This window comes from Chrysochloris asiatica, unplaced genomic scaffold (genome assembly GCF_000296735.1).
Source record: "Chrysochloris asiatica unplaced genomic scaffold, ChrAsi1.0 scaffold00052, whole genome shotgun sequence".
NCBI classification, from domain to species: Eukaryota; Metazoa; Chordata; class Mammalia; order Afrosoricida; family Chrysochloridae; genus Chrysochloris; species Chrysochloris asiatica.
In genome coordinates this window covers 122163-140036 of record NW_006408570.1, presented here as the reverse complement: position 1 = coordinate 140036, position 17874 = coordinate 122163, and the positions used below count along the sequence as shown (strand labels likewise).

The 17874-nt window shown below is 49.4% G+C and overlaps 1 protein-coding gene across 1 annotated transcript; it reads right to left on the bottom strand.

The window, feature by feature from the left end:
* Positions 1 to 276: 276 nt before the first annotated feature.
* FBXO41 (F-box protein 41) lies at positions 277 to 15260 on the bottom strand. The gene is made up of 12 exons (XM_006862879.1): positions 14359 to 15260; positions 6474 to 6699; positions 5917 to 5990; positions 5305 to 5657; positions 4360 to 4601; positions 4021 to 4136; positions 3752 to 3904; positions 3519 to 3614; positions 1919 to 2037; positions 1625 to 1783; positions 534 to 649; positions 277 to 390 (listed from the first exon to the last, which is right to left on the bottom strand). The coding sequence occupies exons 1-12, from the start codon at positions 15258 to 15260 to the stop codon at positions 328 to 330; spliced, it is 2619 nt and encodes an 872-aa protein (XP_006862941.1). The 3' UTR covers positions 277 to 327.
* Positions 15261 to 17874: the final 2614 nt, after the last annotated feature.

The window sequence follows — 17874 nt, the reverse complement described above, 5'->3', positions numbered from 1 at the left end:
GGGTGGTTATTGCAGATCCCCCAGACGGTGATGCCAGGTGCTGGTGGGGACTCAGCTCCTCGCTGGCTGGGCCCAGAAGGCTGCTCCACTGGGGGTGGGCTGGGGGTCAGAGGACAGCCTCCATCCAAGCCCCTGCCATGGAAGACAGTGCCAGAGGGACCGGTCTCTTGCTCCACTGTCCCGGGAGAAGAATGGGAAATTGTCAAACCCTCCCTGAAAGCCAGGGTTAACACCAGGCTCCTGAAGGTACAATCCAGAGTCCCGCCAAAGGTCCAAAGAGTACCCTGATGTGGGGCTGGTGGGGGCCCTGCTGCCCCCCTACCCGGGTTAGCAACCACCTTCCACCTTGATGTGCAGGATCTTAGAGAAGCCGGGCCGCCGTCGAAGGGCCTGTGGACAGAACCCTGGGTTAGTTAGTTCTCCCCCAGGACCAGGTAGGTAGGACCTTCCCACAATACACATCCAGGGTCACCCAAGTCCTACCTAGGGATACTGCTTGGGGTCTTGGGTGGTCTCAGGGGCAGACTCCTCACCTGGAGTTTTGTCACCATATCCTCAAACAGTTTCTGGGCCTCAGGGCTGCTGGGCTCTTTGAAATAATCGGCAATCCCAATCTGGACCACAATGGACTTGAGGTTCCGGCAAATGCCTGGAAAAAGGTGGGTAAAGCAGGGGGCCCCAGCTCAGCCTGGGCAATGGGTGCCTCCTCTTCCCCTCATTAGTGAAGGAGTGAAATCACAGACATCTGCTGAGAGCATGAGGAGCAGAGCAGAGCCATGCCCTCCAGGGGCTCACACTGTGCAGCCAACACTGGGTGCCGGAGTGGCCATCAGCCAGTTGTGCAGGGGGCTCCAGGAGTGTTCCTGGCAAGGGGGCATAAAGAAAGGGGAGAGAGCTCAAACTAAACCAAGGAGCAGAGGGTTGAAGGGGCAGATGTCTCCATGCAAGCAGGAGATGGAAGGAGTCTTGGAGATTGTGATTTTGAAGGCTAAGCAGTTAGTTCTGGTTGTGAGGTCTAGGATGTGGCCAAGAGGCTGAAGGGGAGTGAAGAAGGTCAAGGTACCACGTGGTCAGGGTATGGGATCCTCCCAGAGCCAGAAGGTCCTGGCTGATGGGCTCATTTGGGTGAGAGAAGCCCAGGACGATGGCCGTGTCCTCTGTTCAGGTGAGGTGACTAGGCGTGGACTGGGGGAGGTAAGGGCCAGAGGAGTCAGAGTTTTGAGTCTATACCAGGGAGAGAGGAATTGTCACCCTGAGTACTGTCCAGGGAGAGGAGGGTGCTTACAGATCAACCCACTCTAGAAAATCTGTTTAGAAGATGGAGACAGAAGGACTCAGAGCACTGGAATTAAAATTGGGACCAAGCTCAGTCTAGAACCTGTGCTCTTAACCCATCTGCTGCCAGGCCTCTGCACATTATTGGGTAGAGCACATGGTAATTAAGGTCTGCTGAAGGGAATGTTCTGGCCTCAGAAGGCACTGGAAGCCAAGCTAGGGCTAGATTCTGGGTCAGTCTGACCCTAGTGCTGGTGCTGTCTGACCAGGCATAACAAGGAGCTGGTTGTGCTACTTGCTGACGAGGCATGGTGTGGGGTACCCCAACCCACATTCCCCCATGGCTCACTGTTGAAATGCAGCAGGGCTTTGGGGGTGACCGGGGTGGCGGTGAGAACCAGCATCTCCAGTCCCTTCAAGCCTTCCCGGCAGACCTCAGCTGCTACCTCCTGGGTAATCTCTGAAACATGGTCTAGCTCCAGGACCTGCAGTCGCATGCAGTTTCTCGCTGGGGAAAGGGAGGAAGAGATGACATTTTGATGACAAACTCTCCAGGTCACTCTGGTACCTCTGGCTACCACCCAGGCTGGAGTTCCCGAGCCCTTCCCACCAGCCTCCAGCCCAGTCTCAAGGGAAGACTCACCAAGTGATGCCAGGCCCTGTACCCCACAGCCGGCGCCCCCAACCCCGAGGGCCCGGAGGTGGGGCCAACAGCGACCGATCATCTGCAGGCAGCGGTTACTGAAGCGCGTGGGCTGCTGGCTGAAGAATGGGGTGAAGGGAGGGTGGTCAGGGAAGCCTCTGGAAGCATGACACCCCAGCATGCTCCTCTCCTGGGCCCCCCTCTCAAGCAAGGGCCCTAGCAACCACCCAGCTACTTAAGTCAGAAAACCAGGATCATCCCTGACCTCTTCCCTTACCTCCCGCCAAATTCTGATTGGGATTCCTGATTAACTTGTGAACCCACAATTCAGACCACCATTATCATTTGTCTCTGACAGTTCACCCTCCACACTGCAGACAATGACCTTTCATTCATTCACACATTTGCTCAGCCATTCAACAAACGTTGATCTGTTAAAGATGAGCCAAGAAGAGAGCTAAGCCCTGGGGGCTCAGGAGTCAACAAAAAAAAAGGCCTGCAGCCTGTCCTCAAGAAATGGGCCATCTAGGGGCAAGGAGGGCATGTAGAACATTACTAGTGATCTCCAGCCTTTCTTAAAAGCTAAAAGCCCTCACTAGCTTCCAAGCATTTTTTAGGTAAAATACAAAAATCTAAACCCCTTAGCGAGCCCTGGTGTGGTGCTGTAGGATAAGCACTGGACTAGTAAATGCGAGGTTGGCAATTCAAATCCACCAACAACTCTAGGAAACCCTGTACAGGGTCCTTTTGAGTTGTAACCGATTTGACAGCACACAACAAACCCCTTAGCAAGGCCCTTCGTGATCCTACCCCAGCCTTCTTTCCACACTCATAGCTCACTCCACTCACACCAAACTTGTTTCCCTGAACACTTCATCCCTCAACATTCATCCAGGCAACAGACATCTCTGGTGTCTCCTATGCGCTTGGTACCAGGGATACGGAAACAGACATTCACAGCCTCTGCCCTGAGAACCGGGAGTCTAGTGTGGGAGATCGAAATATAAAGAAATTATTTCAGAATGTACTGCATGCAGCAAGGGTCAAAACAAGGTGTCACGGGGAGTGGGGCAGTAATAGAGTCTACGTGGGGTTAATGAGGGTCAATGGATAGCCTGGGAAGAGCTGTTATACGGAGAGAGGGCTCCAAGTAGAGTGACGCAGACTTTAACACCCTGTCTTCTCAAACAACTACTTCTATGTATTGTACAGGGACCTCCCAGAGCTGCCTTTCACACACAAACCCAGCATTACGTTAGTGGTTATTAAATACTTACTGTATGCCTTGCAGACTTCTTATACATGACCTAATTTGAGCTGCCACAGCACTAAGAAGATCAATAGATTCCTCATATATCACCTACACTTTGCAGGCTGAGAAACTGAGGCATGAATGGGTCAGGTAACTGGCCCAAAGTCACACTGGCTAGTGACCCCAGGTTGATTTCAAAGCCTGGTTCCAAATGCCTTCTCTACACTGCCTAAATGCAGATTGACGTATGTAAATTCATCTCGCCAGCCAGCCTATGGCTCAAGCCCAGAGTAGCTCAGTCTTCAGGCTCAGCCCCAGTCCCAGCTCCCCCACTCTGCCAGGGCTCACCAGGGGTGGAGTGGCGCCACCTGGAGGGACACAATCTCTCTGCAGCCTGCACCCAGGGCCCAAATGACCTCATGGCCCACAGGATCCGTGGCACTCCTGTTGGAAAGACAAAGTTGGGGCCACTCACATCATTGGCCTCTGCTTCTACCAAGACTTCCTTCCCTTCACCTGAGAGCACTAGGGGAGAATGTGCAGGGGTGAGGGACTCCTTGCATCTGGTGGGTAGGACCCACCTGTAGGTGACAGCTTGCAGGGCACGGCAGTAGCAGCTAGCCAGCCAGAGCGAGCGGTCAGTGAGGATGTTGGGGCAATGGGAGATGCGGAGGATCAGCAGGTTGCCCCCGGCCGCCTTCAGTAGCGACTCCAGTCCTGCTTCCAGGCACCCCCTAGGAATGACCGGGAGGACAGGGAGCTGCTCGTGGCCACCTTTGCTAAGCATTCCAGCTCAATTCTGGGCCTACAACCCAGGAGCCTCCAACCACCCACTGACTGCGGGCCTCACCGGGTACTTCTGGCATAGTCCTCCTTGCTCTCTTTCTTGCCCCGCTGCCGGGGCTTCAGATTCTGCAGGGTTAGCGAGTGGGCCTGGGTGCACCACTGAGCCAGCATTGCCAGAAACTGCAGAGACAAGCGGGGTCTGAGTTTGGCTGGGTGGAGGTGGGCCAGCCCTGGGATAGGTAGGAGATCCCATGAGTGTGTTGTGGGGAGCTGAGGTGTTATAAAGGTTATAAGGACCAGACTTTGAGGGGCTCCTGCTTCAGTCAGACAGACTCCACCAAGAGGGAAGGCCAGTTCACAGCAGGGGTGAGTGGGAGGGGCAGGGTGGGACAAGGGTAGGCACCTTGGAACAGACGCGAGCATTCTCGAGCAGCACCCGTGTCCAGACGGCAGGGTGGCGAGCCACGAAGCGCCAGTCCCGGCAGACCTCGGCAGCATGCAGCAGTGTACGTGTGTCCAGGTAGGTGAAGATGCAGAATAGGGCTGCTCGCATCTTGAGGATTTCAGGACTGATCACTTCATTGGAGCGTGATGGGCTGCCCCGCTCGGTTCGATGGCCCCTCCCACTGCCTCCCTCAGAGCGGGCTGCAAAGTACCAGGGGGCAAAGATGAGTGGGGAAAGTCAAACGCCAAGGTCGGGATGTGGATGGGGAGCTGGACAGGGCTAGGAGCTATAGGAGGAATGGGTATGGGGACCAGTGACTTGGGAGGAAAGCCAAGGTGCCTCAGTCCAAACTCATCCCCCAGATGAGGTGACTGAGGCAGGTTTGGAGTCAGGAAAGGAGTTAGGGGCTGGGTATGCATGGATGGAGACTGGACTTGTGAACAGAAGACTTCCTGGAGCAGTCCCTTGGGACACAGTTATATCCAACTCTCCAGCCTCCTAAGGCCTTAGCCCTCTGAGCACTAACCCACCCATATATGTGCATGGCCATGTGGGCATGGACGGATATATGTGGGATGGATATATATACACTTCTCGTGGGGCTGTAAAGTACAGAATCCATACTCTAAGTGTACCTAGGGGAGCCCATCATGTAAATGTCCCGTTTGGATGTAGTATCCCAAGCCACACTCAACCAGAACACCTTTGTGCTGCAGCCCCACCCTTACCCCCCACCCCAGGGCGAAGAGCTCTGTGTCAGAGAATGTGGCATCTATGACGTGAGCAGAGGAAAGGGAGGTGCACAAGACCAGGAGACTGACAACTAGCATGGCGGGGGCTGTGCTAAGAGGGCCGGGCACCATGGGGAAGACTGGTTCATCTGCCCACCTTGCCAGGACTCACCTGAGAGCCGGCAGCTGCTCAGTGGTCCAGCAGGCCCAGGGCGGGGGGCATCTGAGGAGCCCTCAGCCTCTGATTCAGTGGTACGGGAGCCCACATCTGAGATGTCACCTTCCTCTCCCTCAGTACTGTGTCGGCGGGGTCTGCGCTGCCAGTTTTGGATGGCCTGGCGCCGCAGGCCTGAGCTGCGAGGGGGCTGCGACCGCTCCGAGCTGCTGTTGGCACCCTGGGCCCGTGTGCCCAAGCCCCCAGAGCCACTGTCCTCAGGGGCCCCCTCTTCTGGCCGTGGCAGCTCCAGACTGTCGCTGTCATAGCAGCCTGAGCTCTGGGATGCGGCTGGCACGCGGTTGGAGGCCCTGGGGCAGGGGTGGACCGGATGGTGAGGGCAAGGGACACCAGAAATTCCTCATCTCCCCCATTCTTGCATCAACCATGGGCAGGCCACCCACCCTCCTTTCCAAGAGCCCCCTGAGTGTGAAAAGGCAGACACAGGTGACCCTGGAGGCTTGGGGCAAGAGGAGGGATAAACCCTCAGATGAGCCAGACATTCAATGGCCAATGGATCTTTCCAGGGCAAGGGTGGGCTGCGTGGGGTGGGCCAGGCCCGAGGCTTACCCTGTGCTGGGAGAGGAGCCGTGCCGTGACACCGCGAATGTGCTAGGCACGGCTGGGCCTGCGTGGTGTTCTCGCTGTGGGGCCCAGAGCGGGAGGGGTAGGAATGGGGGCAGAGGAAGCAAGAAGATGAGAAGGAGTTGGAGAAACAGGGCAGAGGATGGAGAGAAGAGAGGAGGGGAGAGGAGAGAGAAGAAGGAAAAAAGTTGGGAAAGATGGACGAATGGACAGACAGACAGCCCAGAGAGGTAGGCTCACCAGCCCCCTCCCCATATCCCCCCTCCCCCACAGCCCCTGGCTTTGGCTCCTGGATTCTCATTTTCAGGGAGAGGCAGAGATGAGCCACAGAAGACCAGGATCGTTGGAGCACATCTCTCTATACCCTCAGGGACTTGGCACTTGTACCCAATTCAGAGGGCTTCTAGGTTCCTGACCCCCTACTTCCGGCCTGGAGCCTACTTGTGGTAGAGAAGCCATAGAAGGGCAGCAAGAAACATTATGGGGGAGACTGAGGGCCAGTTGTGCAGGAATGGAGGGAAGGCAGATGGGCACCCACTTACCATTCGGCCAGGGCCCCGGGGACCAGGCCCAGCGCCACTGCCCCCGCCTCCACGACCCAGGCTGGCACTGGGTGTACTGCCACAACTGCTGCTGATGACTTGCAGCTGCCGTTCGGCGCGGTCAGCCCGCTCCAGGAGCTCCTCGATGAACTGCTGTAGCCTCAGCTTGGCACTGGCTTCCCGTGCTGCTGTCTCCTTTAGGAACTGGTCGATCTGCACCACCTCCCTGGGCCCACAGGAATCTCTTACCACACTGCCCCTGCCTGGCAGTCACCTCCCTAGCCCACAGTCAGACACAAGGCACAGCTGTCTGCTCATGGTCACAGAAATATATAAAGAATAGGATCGGGCCTGTACCTCACCATGCCACACATGCAGAACGCAGACATACATACATTCAATCCCCACCTACCCAGTCACAAATAACCAGATCTCACTGCTCCCCAAAGAAATGCTTACAGGCATACTCAGGGACACATTGCCACCTTGTGATCCAGAATCACTGACAGGCACACAGAGTCCTATACTACATACCCCACCCCAAACATGCACCTTGCAGAGATACAGACATACTCAGTCACACAGAGCCGCCCCCCTTCCCTCCAGGCACTGCCACATACATAGAACCTCATATTCAGCCCCACACGTTCACGTATGGTGGGCTGAGGACTGGTATGGCGCAGCCATCTTAAGCTTTTGCAAGCTGCTGTTGACACAGAGGCCTGTGGGCCACAGGATACAAGTAGAAGTTGGCAGTAAGTGTGTCCAGTTCTTCCTAGTGCTGTACCCTCCTGGTAGCCAGGGGCATGACCAGTCCCTATTATTACCAGCGCAGCTGCCAGTGGCATCCCACCCATGAGCAGCCTCTGCGCTGCCTGGGGTCAGGTGCAGGGCATAGTGCACCAGCTTCAGGAAGCACTTGAACTATGCTACACAGTGAACAGAACTGTGTTCACACGTTCAGTCTCTACTACATCTAGCAGCAGACAGGTGGTGAGTGCTTGAGAATACACCAATATACAATCATCAACTAAATATACATATCTGACCTTCTCTACAATGTTTTGGAGAAAATAGACAATTTCAGCTTACATAAAGAAACAAGAGTGCCTCAAACATGTCACTACATTACAGAGTCAGAAAATATAATACTGAAAATACATGATAAGAAAATTAAACTAATGCTATTTAAGGAGCTCTGGTAGCATAGTAGTTACGAATTGTGCTGCTAACTTCAAGGTCGGCAGTTCGAAACTACCAGCAGTTCAGCGGGAGAAAGATGAGGCGTTCTGATCCCGTAAAGATTTACAGCCTCAGAAACCCTGTGCAGGGTCACTAATGAGTCGGAACCAACTCCATGGTACTTAACAACAACAACAACATTTAGGCAATGGATTGAGAGAAAAATTGAGGAAAGTACAGATAAATCAAGGAAAACAGAAAAAACTATGGAAAAAAATCAGGAAACTAATGGGTAAAATAATTGTAAAAAAAAAAGGGAACCATATAAAATCAGCAATTAGAAAGCCAAGAGACTAATGCTAAGATTTCAGAAACAGATTATACTTTAAAAGGGTGAAAAACTAGAATTGAAACAATCCATGGAAAGCCAAATTACTGAGGTTGAAGAAAAATCTCTCAATAATCATCTGCTGGAGGAACAACAATCAGAAAAAAGAACAAAAAAATATTAAGGAAACCTAAGACATGTGGACAACAGGTTCTTTGAAAGGATTAACTAAATTGGCATACCACTGGCAAACCTAACAAAAGAAAAGAGGGAGAAGACACAAATAACATGCATTAGAGACCACATGGGCAACGTCACAACAGAACAAAAGGATAATAACAGAATACTATGAAAGTTGTACTACAAAAAATCTGAAAACTTAGAAGACATGGATACATTTTTAGAAAAACACTACCTACCTAAACTTACACACAGTGAAGTAGAAAACCTGAAGAGACCCATAGCAAAAAACTCAGAGCCAAAAGAAGTCCAGGCCCAGATGGCTTCACTGGTGAGTTCTACCAAACATTCAGGGAAGAGCTGTTACCAATTCTACTCAAATTATTCCAGAAGATAGAGGAGGCTGGAAAACTTCCTAATACATTTTATGAAGCAAGCATAACCCTCATACCAAAACCAGGGAAGGACGTCACTAAGAAAGAAAATTATAGATAAATATCCCTCAACAAAATCCTAGCTAATAGAATCCAGCAGCACATCAAAAGATAATAATACATCATGATCAAGTGGGATTCCTATCAGGGATGCAAGGATGGTTCAAAATGACAAAAATTATCAACGTAATCCGCCATATAAAAAAGAAAAAAGAAAAGAACCACATGATCATATTGATTGATGCAGAAAAGGCATTTGACAAAATCAATATCCATTCCTGATAAAATCACTCAACAAAGTAGGAATTGAAGGGAAATTCCTCAACATGATTAAGAGCATATATACAAAACCAACAGCCTACATTACTCTCAATGGAGAGAAACTGAAAACCTTCCTCTGTGAACAGGAACCAGACAAGGATGCCCTTTATCACCACTCTTATTCAATATTGTGCTGGAAGTCTTAGCAAGAGCTACGTGGCAAGACAGGGAAATTAAAGCTGTCCAAATTGGCAAAGAGGAAGTAAAACTCTCTATTTACAGACGATATGATCCTATGCATAGAAAACCCCAAAGACAGTAAAAAAAAACTATTAGACCTCATTGGAAGATTCAACAAAATGGTAGGATATACAAAATATATAAAATATATACATATATATAGCTAAACAGATGGTGCTGGCAGAACTGGAAAGCGATATGCAAAAGATTGAAACAAGACCTTTACCTCATGCCTTATACAATAACCAACTCAGCATGCATTAAAGATCTAAATGTGAATCCCAGCATTATGAAGGCCATCAATGAAAAAATAGGGACAAATGTGAGGGCTCTAATTCAGGGCATACACAGACTATCAAACATTTTGAAAACTACACAAACAAAAGTAGACATCATAGATGATTGGGACATACTAAAAATTAAAAACTTATGTGCATCAGAAGACTTCACCAGAAGAATAAAAAGGGAACCCACAGAATGGGGAAAAATCTTTTGCAATGACACATCAGACAAGGGACTCCTTTCTTACAACACCTCTACAAGGCAAAGACAAATAACCCAATTAAAAAATGGGCACAGGACATGAACAGACACTTCACCAAGGAAGAGATCCAGGCATCCAACAAACATATGAAGAAATGTTCATGATCACTAGCCATTAGAGATGCAAATCAAAACAAAAATGAGATATCATCTCACACCAGCAATAACAGCAAAGATCAAAAAAGTAGATGTGGAGAGACTGGGACGCTCCTGCATTGCTGGTGGGATTGCAAATTGGGCCAACCTTTCTGGAAAGCAATATGGCGCTTCCTCAGAAGGTTAGAAATAGAAATACCTTATGAACCAGCAATCCCTCTACTTGGTATTTACCCACAAGAAATATGAGCCATAACTCGAGTAGATATATGCACACCAATGTTCATAGGAGCACTATTTACAACAGCAAAAAGATGGAGACAGCCAAAGTGCCCATCAACTGAAGATTGGATAAACAAACTGTAGTACATACACACAATGGAATATTATGCTACCTTCAAGAATAACAAGGAGGCTGCAAGCCACCCCATAACATGAATGAAGCTTGAGGACATTATGTTGAGTGAAATTAGTCACAAAGGGAGAAATACTGCATAGGACCACTATTGTAAAAGACAGAAAAAGAACACATATTAAGGGGTGGGGGTGGGGGGGTGGATTATTTGCTGGTTACTGGGATATGGGGTGAGGGGAGGGAGGGAAAGGTGGAGCATAGGGTAGGGAATAGACACAGGATAGTGGGTGCTGGGGATGGGCAATACACAAGAAGGGGGAGGGGAATGGAAGAACAAGGTGGACGGGAGAACAATTAGGCAGATTTGCATCAGCTAAGTGGGACAGAGGTAAATAATGATGCATATACAACCTTGGAACAACAGGGCTCTGGGATACAGGGATTGAGGCATGGTTGGAATGGGCAAAAGGGGAAACAATGTTAAAATGCTTGGCTGTGTTTTCAATCTTGGTTTCCCTTGCATACCAGTATAAAATAGACACCTGAGGGGGAGAGAAAGGAATAGCCAGAAATATCACCATAGAAAGCCTGTAAATCTGTTTTCTGATTATAACTGATTGGAATACCTAAAATGGGGCTACAACGTGCCCAGTAAAGGAGGCCTGCAGAGCCTCTGCATTACATAAGAGCATAGGTAGACTCCTGAACCTCACCCAGAATCTTCTGAGGTGGAAAATTTCCACTTGAAAGGACGAGCAGACCAGCTTAGAGATGCTAGAAGAACAGAAGATACTTCTTGAAAAAAAGACTGACAGGAAAATACAAAACAATAACAGCAAGTTGCTCTTCCAGGAGCATCAAGGCAAGTGGTCGGGTCCCCTCAGGGCAAACTCCCTTCCAGGACTAAGACTCAATGGGAATACACAACCAGAGATGCACTCCTACTGGTGATCACGTTGGTCACCGATAAGGGGAAGTGAGGGAAAAACAGCAATGAAGCAGCAAACTAAGCCCTACCACATTCAATAGACTCCTGTGAACCCGAGTGGAGACCTGGTTGGCCAGCAGTGTGGGAAGACCTGGGGACTCCTGGGCCCAGAGTCAGTGACATAGCCACAGAGGACTAGAATGGAGAGTGAAGCGTCCAGCTGATAGGAAGTTGAGGGCATATGCACAAGAACACCCATACTTGCAGATAATACCCACATGACCTGGCTTCAATGGCTGGATGATCAGAACTCCAGAAGAGGAAAAAAGAGTAATCTGATACAATTTAATGAACTTGACCTACACCTATGGATGTAGTATCTCAAAAGAGGGAACAAATCTTTACAGAGAGGATCATTCCAATCCCCTCCATACACAGAGTAGACAAGGATGGGCAACTTGGATATTGGCTACCTAAAATGGGGAGGCTACAAAGACAACAAGTGACTGGCTTACAAGCTTTCAAGAGGGAATCTAGATCCAGAGGGCGTGGAGAAAGGTAGAATCTCCACTGAGTAGTATCCAATCTGTCTAGGCGGGGCTGATGAAAGGAAATGTGGATAGGTCCAACAGTGAATAATTGCTATCATGACTGACTTGAGGGTTGAAAATGTAAAGGTAGACATTTTGTAGAAAAAGAAGGGGAGTGGTTGACTTTGCAGTCCAGGAGCAGAGGTCTCTGGGACCATCAAGGAAGAAGAGTGGAGAGCGGGGCCCTACCCAGAGAAACAGTGACACCAGAGATGGAGGCAGAGACAATGATGTGGAGAGATGGAGTAGCTGGGGACTTTAGACCCAGAGAGGTAGAGGGGCTGTGTGCTGAGGACCAGGGGCAGGCTTGCAGGGTATACCCTTTGGTTGGTTGATGATGCATGAAGGGGATTGTAACCATGGCAATGAAAGATATGCGATAGGGCGAACGTAAAGCTAATGTTCTCCCATGTGAACTATCATAAAAATTACAAAACTTTAAAAAAAAAAAAGTGAAAAAGAGAGAATAATCCATTACAAAACTTCCAAATGAAAAGGAAATAAAAATAGATTTCAAGAATAAAGTAAAACAAATAAATAAAAATAAACTTAACGGTTGTTGTTGTCAAGTGACATCCAGTCAACTCCAATTTACAGCCACCCTGTATAGGGTTTCTGAGGAGCAGCTGGTGGGTTTGAACTGCCGATCTTTGGTTCACAGTCCAGTGCTGATCCTACAACACCACATCAGGAGTTCAAACCCAACTATAAATACTTTTAACTGATGGTACATGGAGTGGATTGTAATCATTGTAATGATACAAAGTATGCAAGTTATTGAAAGTGGGACAGATGATCTGTTCTAGAAACCTTCACTCAATTCACAATAAAAAGTTTAAAATAAATGAACTGTAACCTTAATACCTAGGACAAGTCTTACTCTTAAGCCTAGCCTAAGCCCAATCCTTACTTCTAACACTAACCCTACCCTACCCTAACAATAAATGATATCCTAGGCTTAGCCTAGACCTAGCTGTAGTACCCCCAACAAAGAATCTCAAGATAAGATTATGCTGGACTGGTGTCCTTTGTAAGAGAAAGAGGGTGATTTGAAACACAGGTCTTGGGGATCATGTGAAGGCCAAGTGAAGACAGAGATTGAAGTTATGTAGGTACAAACGAAAAAATGCCAAGGACTGCTGGCAACTCCTACTACAGGTCTGCAGAGTAAGCTCTGGATTGCTAACTGCAGGTTGGTGATTCAAACACACCAGCTGCTCCTTGGAAACCCTGTACAGGTTCACTGTGAATTGGAACTGATCCAATGGTACTCAACAACAACAAAAACCAGAAGCTAGGAGAGCGGTATTGAAAGGATCCCCCTCAGAGCCTCCAAAAGGAACCAACTTTAATTCACCACTCACTAGGTCCAAAACTTGATTTTGGACTTCTGCCCTCCAGAAATGTCTGCTGTTTTAAGTCACCAAATTTCTGGTCATTTGTTATGGCAGCACCAAGAAATGAATACAAGCACGTCTAGATGCAGGCATCATTTTGGGTATCTGGACTATAGTAGTGAACAAAGAGAAAAAATCCTCCCCTCGTGGAGCTTTCATCACAGTGGTGTTGTTAAATGCTGTCAAGTTGGCTCTGACTCATAGTGAGCCTATATAGGGTTTCCAAGGAGTGGCTGGTGGGTTTGAAATGCCAAACTTGTGCTGAGCAGTCCAGTCTTATCCTACAACATCCTACCAGGACTCCTTCCGTCACAATTATCATTGTTGTTAGATGCCATCGAGGATTCCAACACATAGAGACCCTGTACAGGGGTTCCGATCAAAAGCTAGTATGTTTGAACCGCCGACCTTGGAGTTAGCAGACCAGTGCTTGTTCTACATTGCCATACCAGGACTCCTCCATCGCAATCTGTTTTTATTGTTGTTGTTGTTAAAGTGCTGTCAAGTCAATTCCAACTCATAGCCACTTTGTATAGGGAGAAAAAAGCCTCATCTTTCTCTTGTGTCCATCACAATAGGTACATGTAAATAGCATCCATGTACTTCATAACTCCTACATCTAAAGGCTGGATAAATAAGGAGAGGACCCGGAAAAGGACAATGAGTAAGAGCAGACAAAAAGATGGGAGAGAGTTGCAGAAAAATGTTCTGGAAGCTAAGAAAGAAAGTGTTCCAAAAATCAGCTGTGTCAAATGCTGCTGAAGGGTCAAGTTGGCCTTAGCAAGGTGAAGGACAATGGTGATGTCCTTCATATTGCTGTGGTGATGGCAGAAATCTGACCAAAGTGGGTTCAAGAGGAAATGTGAGCAAAGAAATTGGAGACAGAAGTATAAACAATACTTTCAAGGAGTTTTTCTGTAAGAAGAGAGGGCAGTAGCTTAAGTGGGGAGATGGGAGAAAACAGATGGGAGAAATGACATCATACAAGAATGCTTTTAGGACTGATAGAGTAGATAGGGGCATTTTGTTGATGGGAAAGAGGGGAGAATTGAGCCATGCATTTGAGTAGGCAAAGGGATTTTGAGTGGTGCAAAAATGCAGGGTTGTCTTCTATAAGGATGATGGAGAAGAGAAATAGAAAGTCTTCACTGTCAGGCACATACAGCAATATACTCATAGTCGCAGTCAAACACATACCAGGACATGCTTTTGGCCACACACGCACCACTATTACATGCTTCACACACAGCCACACTCACGCGAACTCTTGGTGGTAGTGACAGACATACAGTAACCCACTCAGAAATATTCACAGGCACACCCACCCACAGGGCCCTGCGGCTCCACTCACTGCTGCTTGCGGCTCAATTCCTGCTCCTTGAGCACCAAATCCTGCTTGAGCGAGGCCAGTAGCTCCACGCTCACGTCCACCTGGCGCGAGAGCTCCGAGGCACGCTCCTCCAGCTCCTCCTTCTCACGCCCTAGCCGCGCGCTCTCCTGCCGCGCAGTCTCCAGCTCCGCCGCCTTGCGTTCCAGCTCGGCCTGCAGCCGGCCCACCTGACCTGCAATCTTCTGTTCCACCTCCTCGCTCAGCCGCTCCAGCCGCCGATCCACCTCTAGTTTCTCCAGCGCGCGAATCTTGAGGCGCGCCAGGCCCTCCTCGTATGCTACATCAGCTGGTGACGGTGAAGCAGGTGAGGCTGAAACAGGCCCAGTGCAAGGACCTGGGCCAGGCCCAGGTGGCGGCGTCGAGCACGTCGAGGATGCCACAGACTTGCGCGCAAACAGCTCCCCCAGTGGAATCTCTATCTCGCGCAGCGCATAGCGCGCGGCGGCTGCAGGCACCAGGCCCGGCTCAGCCAGCTCCTCACAAGGTAGGCTGGCGGGTACCAAGTCGCTGGGGAAGTGCGCAAGGGGCCCGTGGTGGTGGTGGTGATGTAGCAGGTGTGGTGTCGCGGGTGTCCCGGCTGACTGCTCCTTGCCTTGAAAGGATGTGCTCTCGAAAACTTCGCGCCGGGCGCCGGGAACTGCCAGCAAGGCGGCGGGCTCGGGCGCCAGTGGGAAACCCGAGGCTGCCGCAGCCGCTGCTGCTGCTGCCGCAGAGCCATCACAAATGCTGTTGGTCTTGGAGAGGATGTAGAGCGTCTCGTAGGTGTGGCTGTACTCTAAGTGCGCGCGCAGTGATGACAGGCTCCGGAAGCGCTTGTGCTCCCCGCAGCGCGGGCAGCGGTATGGCAGGTCCAGCGAGGCCATGGCCTCGCTGTCCCCGCGGTGCCCAGGCTCCACCGTGACCACCCCGCCAGTCAGCCGGGCGCCTTCATGAGGGGCTGCGGACGATCCCCTTGCGGGGTCAGGAAGGTTCAGGGCACCTGTGACCAAAGGTGAGGAAGCTGGAAGAGAGGGAATAAGTGTTAGTAAGTTGATATCACTGCTCCCCCACTGGCCACCTTCCAGGAAATATGTTCTCAGAATGGAGAGGGGAGACCAATGGCCTGACCTCCTAGAGGCGGCTGGCCTGCTGTAGTATCGTGGGAGGGTCTGCACGTGTGCAAGACTGAGTGAATGAGGTATCTTAAAAAGAGCATTCACTTTATTTGTAACAGTCCCAACTTGGAAACAACCCAAATGCTCATCAATAGGAGAATAATAAATAGTGGTATATTCAGAATGGCATGTTGTTGGTTGCTATCCAGTTCATTGTGACTCTTGGCGATCGCATGTGTATCAGAGTAGATCTGTGCTCCATAGGGTAGATTACAGGCCTCTGGGTGGGTTTGAATAGGTAATTTTTCAGCTAGTAGTCCAGCGCTTAACCATTTGTGCCACCCAGGGACCCCTCAGATTGGAATACTACCCAGCAATAAGAACATGAACGACTGGTACATATAACAACATGGACGGATCCATTTGATACTGCCTTGCACAGAAGAAGCCATTCTAAAGAGTACACATTGTAGGATTCCATATATTTGGAGTTTGTGAACAGATAAGATGGATAATGACAGAACTCAAAACCGAGGTCACCCCTGGATGCTGTCTGGACTGGGAAGGGTCATAAAGAAACCTTACTCATAAGTGCTGAAAGTGCTCTGTGTCTTGATCTGAGTGGTGACTATAAAAGTGTACATGTAAGCGATCATCAAGCTGTATAAGATTAATGCACTATACATACTTTACTGTAAGCTTGTTAAACCTAAGGAATGATCTTAAAAAGAAGATGCTTATGTCCATTTCATGCAAACCACATTCATCTCACAGGCTGGACAATTGCCACCATGTTGTAGTGACCATGAGGTCACTCTACCTGATGATACTGTTTGTTTCTATTTCTGCTTCTGTACCACATTCTCCCACCCCTACTAGGGACCTAGGTCCTTTTCTCAGATTGCTTTGCTAGATAGGCCTCCAGTAAGTGTCCCTACCACACCTTTTGCCCCCAGGGCCATGCTATCTGTCCACTCCAGGCTCCTTCTGGCACAAACCCTACTCACCTTGGCGTTACCACCCCTGGTCACCTTTCAACTTGTGCTGTCCATCTGCCTTCATCCTCGGCTTTCTGTTAGTCCTTCTCAGGCTTATGGGACCTCCATTCCATTCTTACTGTGCCACAGTCTTCCTAACTGCCTGTAATTGGGCTTCAACCACTCTTCGACTATACTGTCACTGCACCCCTCAGGGTCACACCAGCCAACCCAGTTGTCACGGAAAGCCTTTGGCCACTTGTTCTACTGGCTGATACTCTTGATCTCTTCACTTCCACAGGATGCCATCATGCTGCCCCTGCTGGGTTCTTCTCTTAGTTCTCAGATCTCTTCCTCTTCCTGCCTTCCTAAATTTCCTATCTCCTGATGGGGCATTCCCTGCCTGTCTCATGCCTCCTCTGCCTCTGTCCTCTCCCCAAGCAATCTGGTTTGTTCTCACAGGTTCACTCATATTGCTAAGCCACCAGCTCTCAACTCCATCGTAACCCACTCCTTAATTCTGCTTGCCTTCTGCGCACTACCACATAGATACCTATCCCCTTTGTCAGGCCAGCACCCATTTCTCCTGGTAAGGCACCCTGCTTTCATTTGGGGGACCATCTTTCCTTTACTAATCTCTTAGTGCATGTGGTCTCATAAGGGATGGGGCTGGGGAGTGATAGACACTTCTGGCTCTAGAAATGAGAGTAAGATGCTGTGGTGGTGGTTATGTGCTGTGGAATTGGTTCCGACTCATAGCGACCCTATATAGGGTTTTTGAGGCTATAAATCTTTACGGGAGCAGAAAGCCTAATCTTTCTCCTGCGGAACAGCTGGTACTTTTAAACTGCTAACCTTGAGGTTAGCAGCCTGACTCGTAACCACTATGCTACCAGAGCTCTTTAAGAATAAGCTGTAGGTCTAGCTAATCGTAGTCCTGGGACAAGCGTAGATCACCCAATTTGAATTGAGTCAGTTCCGATACTCTTCTCAGACCATTGGGTAAAAGCATAATCTTTGGGCTGAAGTGTCAAAGCTGTTAAGGCCATCTTTTATCTCCTTTTGGGAGGAATCACCTGGTAATGAAGCTGGCACAGAAAAGTAGAGGTGAGAAAGAGTAAAAGAGGTTCCTTATAGATATTGTTTGAGACCCTGGTTTCTTCAATTATGTTGTTTTTGTTGTTGTTAGGTGCCATCGAGTCAGTACCAACTCATAGCGACCCTATGCACAACAAAACAAAACACTGCCCGATTCTGGGCCAACCTCACAATTGTTGCCATGCTTGAGCCCATTGATGCTGCCACTTTGTCAATCCATCTCTTGGGGGTCTTCCTCTTTTTCTCTGACCCTCCACCTTACCAAACATAATAGCCTTCTCCAGTGACTGGTCCCTCCTGGCAGTATG